The sequence below is a fragment of the Mixophyes fleayi genome, chromosome 2 (genome assembly GCF_038048845.1).
Source record: "Mixophyes fleayi isolate aMixFle1 chromosome 2, aMixFle1.hap1, whole genome shotgun sequence".
NCBI lineage: Eukaryota > Metazoa > Chordata > Amphibia > Anura > Limnodynastidae > Mixophyes > Mixophyes fleayi.
The window spans coordinates 2175159-2189367 of NC_134403.1; the positions used below are offsets into that span (position 1 = coordinate 2175159).

General features: G+C 42.9%; 1 protein-coding gene across 1 annotated transcript; it reads right to left on the bottom strand.

Moving 5' to 3' along the window:
• Window positions 1-6934: 6934 nt before the first annotated feature.
• On the bottom strand, window positions 6935-7882 carry LOC142141376 (olfactory receptor 4B13-like). Its single transcript, XM_075199799.1, has one exon. It carries the CDS (start codon window positions 7880-7882, stop codon window positions 6935-6937), a length of 948 nt encoding a protein of 315 aa, XP_075055900.1.
• Window positions 7883-14209: the final 6327 nt, after the last annotated feature.

Here is a 14209-nt window from a genome sequence, read left to right on the forward strand (position 1 = left end):
GTCTTAGCCGAAATGAGAGAAAACTCCCGATAAAGAGTATCTGCGGCTGGAACCGGTGAAGAGGACACTGGAAAAGGATCCGGAAACACAGGATGACTTCCGTATACAATAAAGAAAGGGGAGAATCCGGTAGACTCATGAATGTGTTGATTATGGGAGAACTCCGCCCAAGGAAGGAATTGAGACCATTTATTCTGGTTGTCGGAGGTAAAACAGCGGAGGAATGTCTCGAGATCCTGATTGATTCGCTCCGTCTGTCCGTTGGTTTGCGGATGGTATCCCGAAGAGAATTTCAATTCTATGTTCAATCTCTTACAAAAGGTTCTCCAAAACTGGGATGTGAATTGGACTCCGCGGTCCGAAATGATCTCCTTCGGGCAACCATGTAGTCTGAATATCTCCTTGATAAAGATATCTGCCAGACGACTGGCCGTGGGCAGTCCAGTTAGAGGAATAAAATGTGCCATCTTCGAAAATCGATCAATAACCACCCAGATAGTGGTAAACCCTGCACTGAGGGGTAGGTCTGTGATAAAATCCATGGCCACACTTTCCCAAGGAGCATCGGGGATAGGGAGTGGACGAAGAAGGCCTGCCGGAACTCTTCTACAAGTTTTGTGTTGAGCACAAGTAGTGCAGGAAGCAATAAATCTCCCAACATCGGCACGTACATTAGGCCACCAAAAGCGTCGGCAAAGCAGCGATGTTGTCTTCTTTATTCCAGCGTGGCCGGCAATGCGGGATGAATGAGCCCACTGCAGGGTCTTGAACCGGAGATGGGGTTCCACGAATGACCGGCCTGGAGGAGGAGAGGACGTTTTGGTCCTAGTAAGGGCTACGATATTAGAAGGATCAATAATATGCTGAGGAACCAACGGTCTTAAACGATCGGAATCGTCAAATGAGCGAGATAATGCATCGGCACGTCCATTCTTGGCTCCCGGGCAGAATGTGAGCTTCATGTTAAACCGAGCAAAGAAGGATGCCCAGCGGGCTTGCCGAGGATTAAGGCAACGAGCCTCTTGAATGAACACTAGGTTCCGATGGTCGGTAAACACAGTAACAGGAAATATAGCCCCCTCCAACAGATGTCGCCACTCCTCCAGAGCCGCCTTGATGGCCAGTAACTCCTTGTCCCCTATTCCATAATTACATTCACTTGGAAGAAATCGTCTGGAGAAAAACCCACACGGGTTGTGTGAGCCAGCCGGAGACTCTTGAAAAAGCACCGCCCCAATGCCTACCGAGGATGCATCTACCTCTAAGAAGAAAGGTCGTTCTTGATCTGGCTGGGACAGAACTGGGGCTGAAGAAAATGCTTTCTTTAACGTTATGAAGGCAGACATGGCTTCCGAGGACCAAACCCTGGGGTTGGCAGTCTTCCTGGTTAAAGCTGTAATGGGGGCTATAATGGTGGAGAATCCCTGAATAAATTGGCGATAATAGTTTGCAAAGCCGATGAACCTTTGAATAGCTTTAAGGCCTTGTGGCTGAGGCCAGTCCAGAATAGCTGACACCTTGGTGGGATCCATACAAAGACCTTGACCCGACACGATGAAACCAAGAAAAGGTACCTGGCTAGTCTCAAACACACATTTCTCCAGCTTGCAGTAGAGGTGATGTTTCCGGAGTCTACGTAAGACCTCCTTTACTTGTTCCCGATGAGTCTTCAGATCTTTAGAAAATATTAGTATATCGTCTAAATACACTACCACAGAAGTGTATAACAGGTCATGAAAGATATCGTTAACAAAGGTTTGGAAGATGGCTGGGGCGTTGCAGAGGCCGAAGGGCATCACCAGGTACTCGAAATGTCCATCTCTGGTGTTAAAGGCCGTTTTCCATTCGTCTCCTTCTTTGATGCGAATCAAATTATAGGCCCCACGGAGATCTAGTTTGGAAAAGATTTGAGATCCACTGAGTTTGTCAAAGAGGTCGGAGATGAGAGGTAGTGGATATCGATTCTTGACAGTGATGCGGTTGAGAGGACGATAATCAATACAAGGCCGAAGAGACCCATCCTTCTTCTTAACAAAAAAAACCCCTGCACCCGCTGGGGAAGTGGATTTGCGGATAAATCCCCGTTTCAGGTTTTCTGAAATATATTGAGACATGGCTGACGTCTCTGGACGAGATAAAGGGTAGGTCCTCCCTTTGGGGATGGGTTGGTCAGGAGATAAAACAATAGCGCAATCCCAGGGACGATGAGGAGGCAAGATCTCTGCTTCCACTTTACTGAATACATCTTGGAATTCCATATAGGCCTCAGGAAGGTGGGTTAGCTCGGAATGAGCCATTACTTGACATTTTGGAGGCAAGACTCTAGACAGACATTCAAAGCGACATCCTAAACCCCACGACATAACTTGAGCGTGGTCCCAATCCATCTGAGGAGAATGTTTTCTCAGCCACGGTAGCCCCAAGATGAGGGGATTAATGGACCTCGGCAACACCAAAAGTTGGATCATTTCGCTATGAAGTACTCCTACCCTCAACCGAACAGGAGAAGTCACGGAGGAGATGGAGCCGTGAGTGACACGACTTCCGTCGACTGCCGTCAGAGATAACGGTTGGGGCAATGGGTTTAGAGGTATTTGGAGCTGCGAAGCTAGATCCGCCGAAATGAAGTTCCCGGAGGAGCCGGAGTCCACAAAGGCCGTGGTGGAAAAGGTACCCTTGGGGGTGCTCAGGATGACAGCCATCTGAAATTCTGGGGAATTTTCTTTAGAATAGGGAGCAACTGTGGATTCTCCTAAAACGGCCTCCCCGCCACCGTTTAGGAGGAAGAGTTTCCCGGTTTCTTGGGACAAACTCTTAGCAGGTGTCCCGGATCTCCACAATACAGACACAGGCGTTGTTTGAAGCGTCTCTCCCTCTCTTCAAGGGATAATTTAGAGCGTCCTACTTGCATTGGTTCGTCCACTGGCAGAATGGGATTTTGGAACTGGGGTGCTAGCCGTGGTATGAACCGTTTGCCAGGAGAGCGTTCCTGCGTGCGCTCTTGGTAGCGCAAATCCACCTTGATGCACATGGAGATGAGAGAATCTAACTCAGCCGGGAGTTCTCTGGAAATTAGCTCATCCTTAATCCGGTCCACCAGACCTTGCCAAAAGGTTGCCACCAGTGCTTCGTTATTCCATTTTAACTCGGAAGCCAGGGTTCGAAATTGAACTGCGTATTGCCCCACGGACAGGTCACCTTGGCGGAGGTTTAACAAGCTGGTAGCTGCAGAAGCAACTCTTCCGGGATCATCGAAGACTTTCCTGAAAGCTTCAATGAAAGAGTTGGAGTTATTAAGAAGTGGACCCCCTTGTTCCCATAAAGGTGAGGCCCAGGCAAGGGCTTGACCACTGAGGAGGGAGATGAGAAAAGCTACTTTGGTGCGTTCTGAAGAAAAGGCCCCTGGGTTGCACTCAAATTGGATGGCACATTGGTTCAGAAAGCCCCTGCACTTCTTGGGATCACCGTCAAACTTTTCGGGTGTCGGGATGCGTACACCAGAGGCCGCTGTAGAGACCGTAACCACACTGGATGCTGTGGATGCCGCAGAGGTTATGGCTGGTGTAGCGGGTGCAGCATTCTGAAATGTATCGAAGCGGGTAGCAATCCCTTGGACACATTGTAGAAGATGCGCTTGGGCTGCTTCTTGTTGCTCCACTCGTTGAGCCAAATGCAGGAGTAGGTCACGAGCAGACGGTTCACCAGACCCCTCCGTTGTCATGGCCAGAGTATACTGTCACGACTGATAGTGGGTGTATGACTGATAGTGGGTACCTGCTGTTGTTGGCGCAACTCAGAGGAAGGCGCGGAGTCTAACGTGCCCCTGGTATTCACCAGGAACCCCCGCAAGGAAGTATGGACTCCGCTGCAGGGACACGCAGGTCGCGGTCCTTCCTAGAGTCCACAGCGAGATACAAGGGGGTGTCAGACAGGCCGGTTCAGCAACGTTCAGGTAGAGGAGGTACAAAAGGGAAATCCAGAAGAATGGTGAGGCAAGCCGAGTCGGTAACTTTCAGGGAGCGCAGTACAAAGGCAGAATCCAGATAGGGGTGGTCAAACGGTCCGGGTCAAAAGGGTCACAAGCAGCACGAGGAATGTCAGGAACAAATACAGCAACTGGTACACACAAACGCTGGAGACAGGAAGACCTGATACTCTGGCACTGATTAGAGGACAGGAAGAGGTTTAAATAGTGTGGGGATCCAATCAGCATCAGCGCTGCAGCGCTGTCATGCCTGCCGCCGGGAATCACATAGCGTCCCGTTGCCTAGCAACGGGGCGCGTCATACTGCTAGGAGATGGATGGCAGGGGGGATCCGGAAGTGATGCGTCTGGTTGCATAGCAACCAGACGCGCGGTCAGGCAGTCAGGCGGCCGTGCGGACGGCGCCTGACACTTATCCATATGGAAGAAATAAATGCACTGGGCACATTCTAACTATATTGGAGGACATGTGAGTGTCTATAAGACCTTGGATCTTGTCCCTAGGGATGACTATTGGCCTTCCCGCCATCACTATACGAGGGATTTCATAGGCACATGCTCAACTTGTCCCTTACAACTATTACCCATCACAGAGACCATGGATTGCATGGCTGATCTTCCACCAAGTAAGATATGCATCACTGCCTGGGTAGTGGTGGATCGCTTCTCTAAGATGGTCCACTTGATTCCTCTTGTCAGTCTTCCATCAGCCCGTACACTGGCTGCCCTTTTCATCAAATAAATATTCCAATTACATGGATGTCCCCAGGAAATTGTTTTCGACCATAGAGTACAATTTGTTTTAAAATTTTGGAGATCTTTATGTAAACTCCTTAACATCCATCTTACTTTTTACACAGTTCAACACCCTCAGTCCAATTGAAAAACAGAACAAATTAATCCGGATCTGGAGACTTTCCTCAAAATTTATACATCAGCTAATCAAGACATATTGGTGGATCTTCACCCACAATAATCATTTTAACAAGACTTCAAAATCTCTTACCAAAATTCTCATCATTCCCGAGATCCGACAGTTCTTTCTTAAGGCTCTAAATGATCCAACAATGCTCACCTCTCTGCTGCTAAGGTGGACTTGTCTCTGAAAACAATGTTAATGTATTCACCTGTATGGGAAGAATAGGAGAAGGAAGCAGTCTGTGATCATGTCTCTATGTATCACATTACACACTTACCTTACTTTTACCTTACCCCTTCACCCTTTATGGCAGTGCTCCTCACAGTGACTGAAGGAAGAGGAAGCACTCTGTGATCATGTCTTTATGTATTATATTATCACCACGTGACGATTATTTCCTTTTTTATTACATTTGCAGCAATTATTTTTTATTCTAATATATTTATATTAATATTGTAATATTTGATTGCATTCTACATAATGGTTTTCCGCTGGTCACCTACCTATATATAGCTGTATATATTACCATAGGAGACAATGAAAAGTAACAATATGTATCACTTATGACAAAGACTTTTATAGCACATATTATTTAAACATAAATTTAATAGAAATGTTGTTTATGTTAAGTACATGGGATAATCAAAATATAATAAAGATATTATTGTTTATAGCTGAGATATTGACAGAAAAGTTCTGTACAATGGAGATATCAGACAAATGCGATCTACAGGGTAAATGTATCAAGCTGCAGGTTTGAAAAAGTGGAGATGTTGCCTATAGCAACCAATCAGATTCTAGTTGTCATTTTGTATAATGTAATACATAAATGATAACTAGAATCTGATTGGTTGCTATAGGCAACATCTCCACTTTTTCAAACACGCAGCTTGATACATTTACCCCGTAGGCTAAAAACAGCCCAGAAACTGATTATACAGTTGGTTCCCATTATGGGTAAAGAGGGATTTTATCCAGAATACTTAGGATTCGAGTTTTTCTGGACAAGATGTTTCTCCATAAATTGTAGCAAGCTGCATAAAAGTTACTGAAACACATTTGAAAATAAAGCTGTGATTCCTCCATTTTGCAATAAATGAGTTTTTTTCATTCTGTTTTTTACAACTTTCTGTACCGTGTATAGTTGATTCCATAGTGTTACACTTTATCAGAGTACAGGCATCTGTGCAATGTCTTTGCTCAGACTTTGTATTTATCTATTTGAGGTCCATTCCGTTGCTATTTGTGTTCCTACATAGAGGACCGCTGAGGCAGCCATCGTATATAGCAGGTTTTACTGGTCAGCAAAGGGTAAAGAATTTATTGTACACATTGAAATGTTTTTGCACCAAGATTCGGAATCAGTGATTTCTATGTTCTTGGCAAATATAAAATGATTACAGTGACAATAAGTGTGTATTATAGGGTACACGAATCATATGTAAATGTTATGGAAGTTTGTGTAAGAGAAGAGACGGGCACCATGTCAGATGCTGACTCAGGAAGCAGATTATCTATCACACCACAGTACAGATATAAAGGGGAGCTCTATCCTCCAAGCATCTTTGTTTATTATTGTTTGTTGACCAACAGATAAACTCAGGTGTGTACAATGTATACAAGTGTATCCATGTCTATCAGAGGGCAACAATCTATACAATGTGTACACTGTATACAAGTGTATCCATGTCTATCAGAGGGCAACAATCTATGCAATGTGTACACTGTATCCATGTATATCAAAGGGCAACAATGATGAATAAACAGTCTGGGCATAAAAAATCTGTGAAGGTGACCTTCCCCTTTAATTAGATTTTCCAATTTTGAGGGATTAATTCCAGGACAACTCTAAATGGTTTTATGTGGCCAAAGTAGCTGCAGGACAGATATTCTATCCTTACAATGCTGTGACCATATATAGACTCCTGTTACAGTGACCTCCTCTGGAACAAAGCAGGTAATATTATAACTGATGATATAAACTGATACTGCAGCTATGTTACCCACAATTATGACAGTTGTGGATGAAGATCACAGTTGCCGTTTAATCCCAATTATTTTCTGTGTATGATGATTGACTTTTATTTTCAGGGCATGTGTCCGAATCCCGTATATTACGGGGTTAATGATTGGTGGTACAACTAAAGGAGTAACAGACAGAAGAACATGAACCATAATGGGGAGGTTAATACTACCCAGTCTGTATCTGATTGCTACAAAGAGAAATCCTATTAAAAAGACAGAGAAGTTGAGTAAATGGGTCACCAAGGTGTGGATGGCTTTCTGACGTGATTCTTTCGAGACTCTCAGACAGACAAGAAATATTCTCAAGTAGGAAAAGACAGTGACTAAAATAGAGACAGATAAGTAGATAGAGATCCAAGCAGCTGTATACATCTTACTGAGAGAAGCGTCTACACAGGACAGATTAACGAGGGACATATTATCACAAACAACATTGTTGATTTTATTCCCACAAAGAGGAAGTGTCCAAGTTAGTAGAGCATTTATGAGGACAGCAATGGAGGCTGTTACCCAAGAGCCAATAATGAGATTTATAACCATCTTAACTGTCATTAAGGTGACATAGTGCAGAGGGTGACAGACAGCCAGATATCGGTCATAGGCCATGATGGTAAAAGAGCTCATTTCAAATATAGCAAAATGTGCAACGCACAGAGTCTGAGTGATACAACTACCATAAGAGATGGTCTTAGATGAGGTGATCAGGTCAACTATCAGCTTCGGGAAAACTGTGGAACTGCCAAAAATCCCATTGAGGACGAGATTACTTATGAGAATGTACATAGGTTCATGTAGACTTGGCTCCATCAAAACCACAAATATAATAATAATACTCAAAAGCATAATAAATAAATATATGATGATAGAAAGGGCACAATATAAATGTTTTAATTCCTCCATCTCTACAAGTCCCAGGAGAACCAATCTGGTGCTGACATTGAACGTCTGTTCCATCTCGTGTCTTTCTATTCAAATCAGAGGTTTGGCAGAGATTAAACAGAGGACCCTGTATAATGGAAAAGATAAAGAAAAAGGTTTTTAGTTTTTCTCAAAATCTTCTCCACAGCTTTGGTTTGTGACCTGAAAAAGTATTTTTTTAATTGATATACAGAATAAAATCTGTATCTCATCTCTGCAACTGTGTGTAAAAAAATATAGGAAATTGTTATCTGTTTTAACTTAGGTTGGCCCAGTCTTTTATTGATGCCTAATTTATGATGGGTATCTGGCCTCCTCTAGCCTTTTAAACAAATGTTTTCTTTCCTCTGATTAGCTGAACAATTAGCACATCTGTAGAGTATTCCTAAATTACCCTGACTACATCTTAGCTTCAGTCTATGGGGAGACGTATGTAGGGGTAGACGTGTGTGATTTCTTCACAAAGTGGATGAAAATGCTCAGTTAGACAAACATTGGACTACATTTGACTGGATTTCACTTCCAGCAATAAGCTACATCTGACACAGCCTATTTCTGCATTACTTGTCTCTCTATATAGAACACTGCAAAGAGGTAATTCTTTAAAATCCCCTAAGTTTTTGACTTTAACTCTTTTTATCACAATGTGGAACAAATTCCTTTTCTTGGTCTCTTTTCATGGCATGATCGTTAGGACTGTGTTATCTTTCACCCCTCCACCAACACAAACATTTGTTCATATTGCACCTGCATTACTCCACTCACCTCTAGTCAACACCCATGAACTGCTGTCCTATTTATTATCTCTAACAAGTACAACCTCCACCTGTCACCAGAAAATAAAAAAACACACATCTTACAATCACCTTGCCTATCTTTCTCTCTCTCTGCTTCTATTAGCTGGTGATATATCACCTAATCCAGGTCCCCCACACTCCTCACACACACATACATCAGAGCAAAGTCCTTTAAATGTGCCCTTTGGAATGCACGCTCTGTTTGTAACAAACTTACCTCCGTTCATGATCTCTTCCTCTCAAAAAACCTCAACCTTCTGGCAATAACAGAAACATGGCTCATGCAATCAGACACTGCCTCACCTGCAGCACTTTCACATGGTGGTCTCCAACTCACCCACACCTCCAGACCTAAAGGCAGACAAGGAGGTGGGGGTTGGACTACTTCTCTCCCCACAGTGCACATTTACAGTTCTACCAAACGTCTCATCACTCACGTTCACATCTTTTGAAGTACATGCTATTCACATCTTTAATCCACTCTCTCTACGTGTTGCAGTGATATATTGTCCCCCTGGAGCACACCAACAATTTATTGAGGATTTCTCTGCATGGCTCCCTCACTTCTTATCTTCAGACATCCCCACCATTATCATGGGTGATTTTAACATCCCCATTGATAGCCCACCTTCCAAAGTTGCTTCCAAACTACTCTCTCTAACCTCCTCACTTGACCTCTCCCAGTGGATTGAATCTGCTACTCATAAGGATGGCCACTGCCTTGATCTTGTTTTCTCTAGACTATGCTCAGTTTCTAATTTTCTTAACACACCCTTCCTCCTCTCGGATCATCACCTTATCAGCTACTCACTCACCCTCACTGCTCTAACCTCTCTACTGTCTAACTCTACCAAGCCTCCTCATACCCGCAAAAATTTGAATTCTAGTGATCTTCAACAATTTTCCACCTCTCTCCAACACCTTCTATCCCCTATCTCTACATTCTCATCCCCTGAGATGGCAGTACCCCATTTTCACCAAACCTTAGCAACGGTCCTTGATCAAGTGGCTCCAGCGACACTACATACTACACGTCGACTTCGATGTCAGTCGTGGCACACTAAAGCAACACAAAATCTTCAAAAACTGTCCCGTAAAGCAGAACGTCACTGGCGTAAATCTCGCACCTCTAATGACTTCTTCACATATACTTCTGTCTACCACTCCTATCGAAATGCTCTGGACACTGCAAAACAAACATACTTCCAATCTATGCTCAGGCTTCTAACCCCAAACGCCTTTTCAATACATTTCAATATCTTCTCAATCCTCCCACCCCCAACCCTCCATCTACTATCAGTGCTCAGGATCTTGCTTCCTACTTCAAGGACAAGATTGACAAGATCAGACTAGAAATAATATTCTCTTCCTCGACAAGCAATCAGATTAATTCCTTCCCACTACCCTCTGACACCCTCTCTTCATTTGACCCCACAAATGAAGAGGAAATTTCTACGCTCTTCTTATCTCCCTACTCTACCTCCTGTCCTCTTGATCCTATTCCCTCGAAAATTGGTAGATTCCTGTCTTCTGTGCTTATTTCACCTCTAACTCAAATCTGTAATCTCTCACTCTCTACTGGCATCTTTCCATCACTATACAAGCATGCAGTGATTACTCCTATTCTAAAAAAACAAGATTCCGACCCAAACTCTCTATCAAATTACCGTCCCATCTCTCAGCTGCCGTGCCCCTCCAAGCTTCTAGAGAGACTTGCCTACACTCGCCTCACATGCTTCCTTTCCGCTAACAACCTGTTGGATCCTCTTCAGTCTGGCTTTCGTTCTCAACACTCCACAGAGACTGTGTTGACCAAGGTTGTCAATGATCTGATTACTGCTGAAACTGAATGCCATTACTCTCTCCTAATTCTCCTGGATCTCTCGTCTGCATTTGACACCATTGACCACTCTCTTCTCCTACAAACTCTGCACTCCCTAGGTCTTCAAGACACTGTTCTATCCTGGTTCTCATCCTACCTTTGTAATCGCTCTTTCACTGTTAATTTCTCTGGAGCCACCTCTGCTCCGCTTCCTTTATCAGTTGTTCTCTATCTACACCACTTCTCTTGGAAATCTAATAAGTTCCTTTGGCTTTCAGTATCATCTCTATGGGGATGATACCAAAATCTCTCTATCCTCTCCTGATCTCTCAGCATCTATGTTGTCCTGTGTAACTGACTGTCTTTCTGCCATATCATCTTGGATGTCCTCTTGCCAACTTAAACTTAATCTTTCTAAAACAGAGTTAATAATATTCCCACCCACCAACAAGAGCATACCTGACATTTCTATCTCTGTTGATAACATGACCATTAATCCCACCCCACAAGCTCGCTGCCTAGGTGTAATCCTTGATTCACACCTATCCTTTGTTCCCCACATTGACTCTATATCTAAATCCTGCTACATACATCTAAAGAACATTTCCAGAATTCACACATAACTCACGCAAGACACTGCAAAAACCTTAATTCATGCACTCATCATCTCCCGCATTGACTATTGCAATTCCCTCCTTACTGGTCTTCCCAAGAACAGACTCAAACCTCTACAATCTATTTTGCACGCTGCGGCAAGACTGATTTTCCTTGCAAATCGTTCTTCCTCTGTTGAATCACTCTGTATGTCTCTACACTGGCTGCCTGTTTTGTACCGAATATAATATAAAATACTTTTACTAACCTACAAGGCCATCAACAAAGCTGCACCAACATACATCTCCTCTCTTGTCTCAAAATATCTCCCAACTTGGCAACTCCGTTCTACACAAGATCTGCGTCTCTCATCCACCCTCATTACATCCTCCCATTCCCGGTTACAGGACTTTTTTCGGGCTGCACCCACTCTATGGAATGCTCTCCCTCGCACAGTAAGACTCTCCTCTGGTCTACAAACTTTCAGGCATTCTCTGAAAACCTACCTCTTCAGACAAGCTTATAATATTCCTCAGCCACCCTCTTAACCTCGCTACCTTTAGCCTGTTAGACAATTTCACACAAGACAACTACCCCCTGACCAACATTGTTGTGTGAAAGGATCATTTAGCTTATGAGTCACTTTTACCTTTGCAGTCTGGCTGGGCCAAAATGCTTAATGTAGACTTAACCTCATGTGTCAATCTCCCATTGTCCCATAGATTGTAAGCTTGCGAGCAGGACCTTCTCACCTCTTTGTCTGTTTTACCCAGTTTGTTTATTAGTTTATTATGTTTGTCCCCAATTGTAAAGCTCTACAGAATATGTTGGCGCTATATAAATAAATGATGATGATGAAGATGATAAAATATATACAAAGTAAATTATATCATAATAAATTAATGGGCTCAATTCTGGAATAGTAAATAAAGATTTCCCAGTTTGTTATTATGATGTAAGGGTGACCCTGAGCCTCATCCTTCCCCTGTGATGTCAGTATATACTGTAACTCTATGTGTCCTATAGTGCTGAATGTAACACTGAGTGCTGCACTTCCTATCTTCCCTGTGTCTCCATTCTCCTCTGTGTCTCACTGTATTCTCCTCTCAGGGTGTCTCAGTAAATACAACGATCCGGCTTTCAATAATTGCTGGAAGCCTTTGAGGAAACTGAAATCGGAAAATATATGAACATGAACCTTTAACTAACACACAAATACCTGAGTACATTGAGGACTTTACCATAGGACTGTGTCCGGATCTGACATCCCAAGTGAGTGGCATTATATAGGCCTTGTGTCAGTTTGCAGGACTAATAACTGGGTTCCTGCTCAGGAAGTATTACATGCTTAGTCAATGTAACAAGATGATGTGACCCCTAACTTAGGTGCCAGGTCATGAGGAGCTGACCCAACCTCCCTATAGGTCAGCTCGGTGCTCATCTGACCCCACTGATTAGTATGATTGAATGACTATAATCTTGGTAATTAGTGCACTATATACACAGCTGTGTCACAGTATTGTCCCTTCTGTTCACTCATAGCTTAGATTGTGTTCCCCCTTTATGTCATAGTAACCAGGAGATAGCAGACCGGCCAATGCTTTGTATGTTCATAGTCCTTGCTCTCTACCTTAACCTGTTGTACCTGTGTGTAGAGTAGGGATGTGCACCGGCGACTTTTGGTGTCTCAAGTTTTTTGTTTTGGATTCGGATTTCCGTGATGTTTTGGGTTCAGATTTGTTTCACAAAACACCTGCCGAAAGGTTTTGGTTCGGATTTAAGGTTTTGGATCCTGATTTTTTTTGAAAAAAACATAAAAAGTTCAAAAATCAAGTTTTTGGGCTTATTTTCCCTCCTACGCTATTATTAACCTAAATAACATTCAATAACAAGCATTTCCACTAATTTACCATGTATTCTGAGCACCTCACAATATAGTTATTAGTCTAAAACATTGCAACGAGGTATCTTTCTGGACTGCGTAGAGGAGTGGTCCCCACAATATAATAAGAAAACCATCAACTGGTCTTAATCGCACCAAAAAATGTACCTGGACTGCGTAGAGGAGTGGGTCACCACAATATAATTTAAAAACCCTGAACTTGTATGATTCGCACCAATAAATGTATCTGGACTGCGTAGAGGAGTGGTCACCACAATATATATAATAAGAAAACCATCAACTGGTCTGAATCGCACCAATAAATGTATCTGGACTGCGTAGAGGAGTGGTCACCACAATATAAATTAAAAAACCCTGAACTTGTATAAATCGCACCAATAAATGTATCTGGACTGCGTAGAGGAGTGGTCAACTCAATATTTATAATAAGAAAACCATCAACTGGTCTGAATCGCACCAATAAATGTATCTGGACTGCGTAGAGGAGTGGTCACCACAATATAAATTAAAAACCCTGAACTTGTATGAATCGCACCAATAAATGTATCTGGACTGCGTAGAGGAGTGGTCCCTACAATATAATTAAAAAACCCTCCACGGGTCTGAATTCCAAAAAAAAAGGTTCTGGACTATGTAGTGGGGTGGCCCCGGTACACAATTTTTTACCGGGGCCACAATATTATTAAAAAACCCTCCACGGGTCTGAATTCCACCCAAAAAGTTTATGGACTGCGTAGTGTAGTGTTCCCCACAATAATTTTTAAAAAAATTTGCAGCAACAGTCAACGTTGTTTAATATCTGATACACCTCTATCTGGACTGCATAGTGGAGTGGCCCCGGTACCCAATTTGGTACCGGGGCCACAATACCTCCTCCAACCATGTTACAGAGCATTCATCATTGAGATCCCATCAAGTATGTTAAAGACAGACAGGGTCGAAGTGTTATTGGTTGACTTTGTAAACAAAAAAACTGTCCCTGTTGCACATAGTCGTGCAATGAAGACTGACTTTTTCATTTAAAGGCACCATCTTTCAAGTGTAGTGTTTGTAAGTCATATTATACTTTTGGTAAAATTTGTTTAATTTGTTCCTTTTTATGGTAACTACTAATAGAATTAAAGTATTAAATAGAAGCGGCAGTTCCTCTTTATGGGAATTAGTAATAGAATTAAAGTATTATATAGAATTAAAGTATTAAATAGAGTGGTATAGAGTGGTAGTGTGGTATAGAGTGGTCCCCACAA

Coding starts and splice junctions, on each gene's coding strand:
- LOC142141376 (XM_075199799.1), bottom strand. CDS start 7,882: ATGGAACAGACGTTCAATGTCAGCACCAGATTGGTTCTCCTGGGACTT.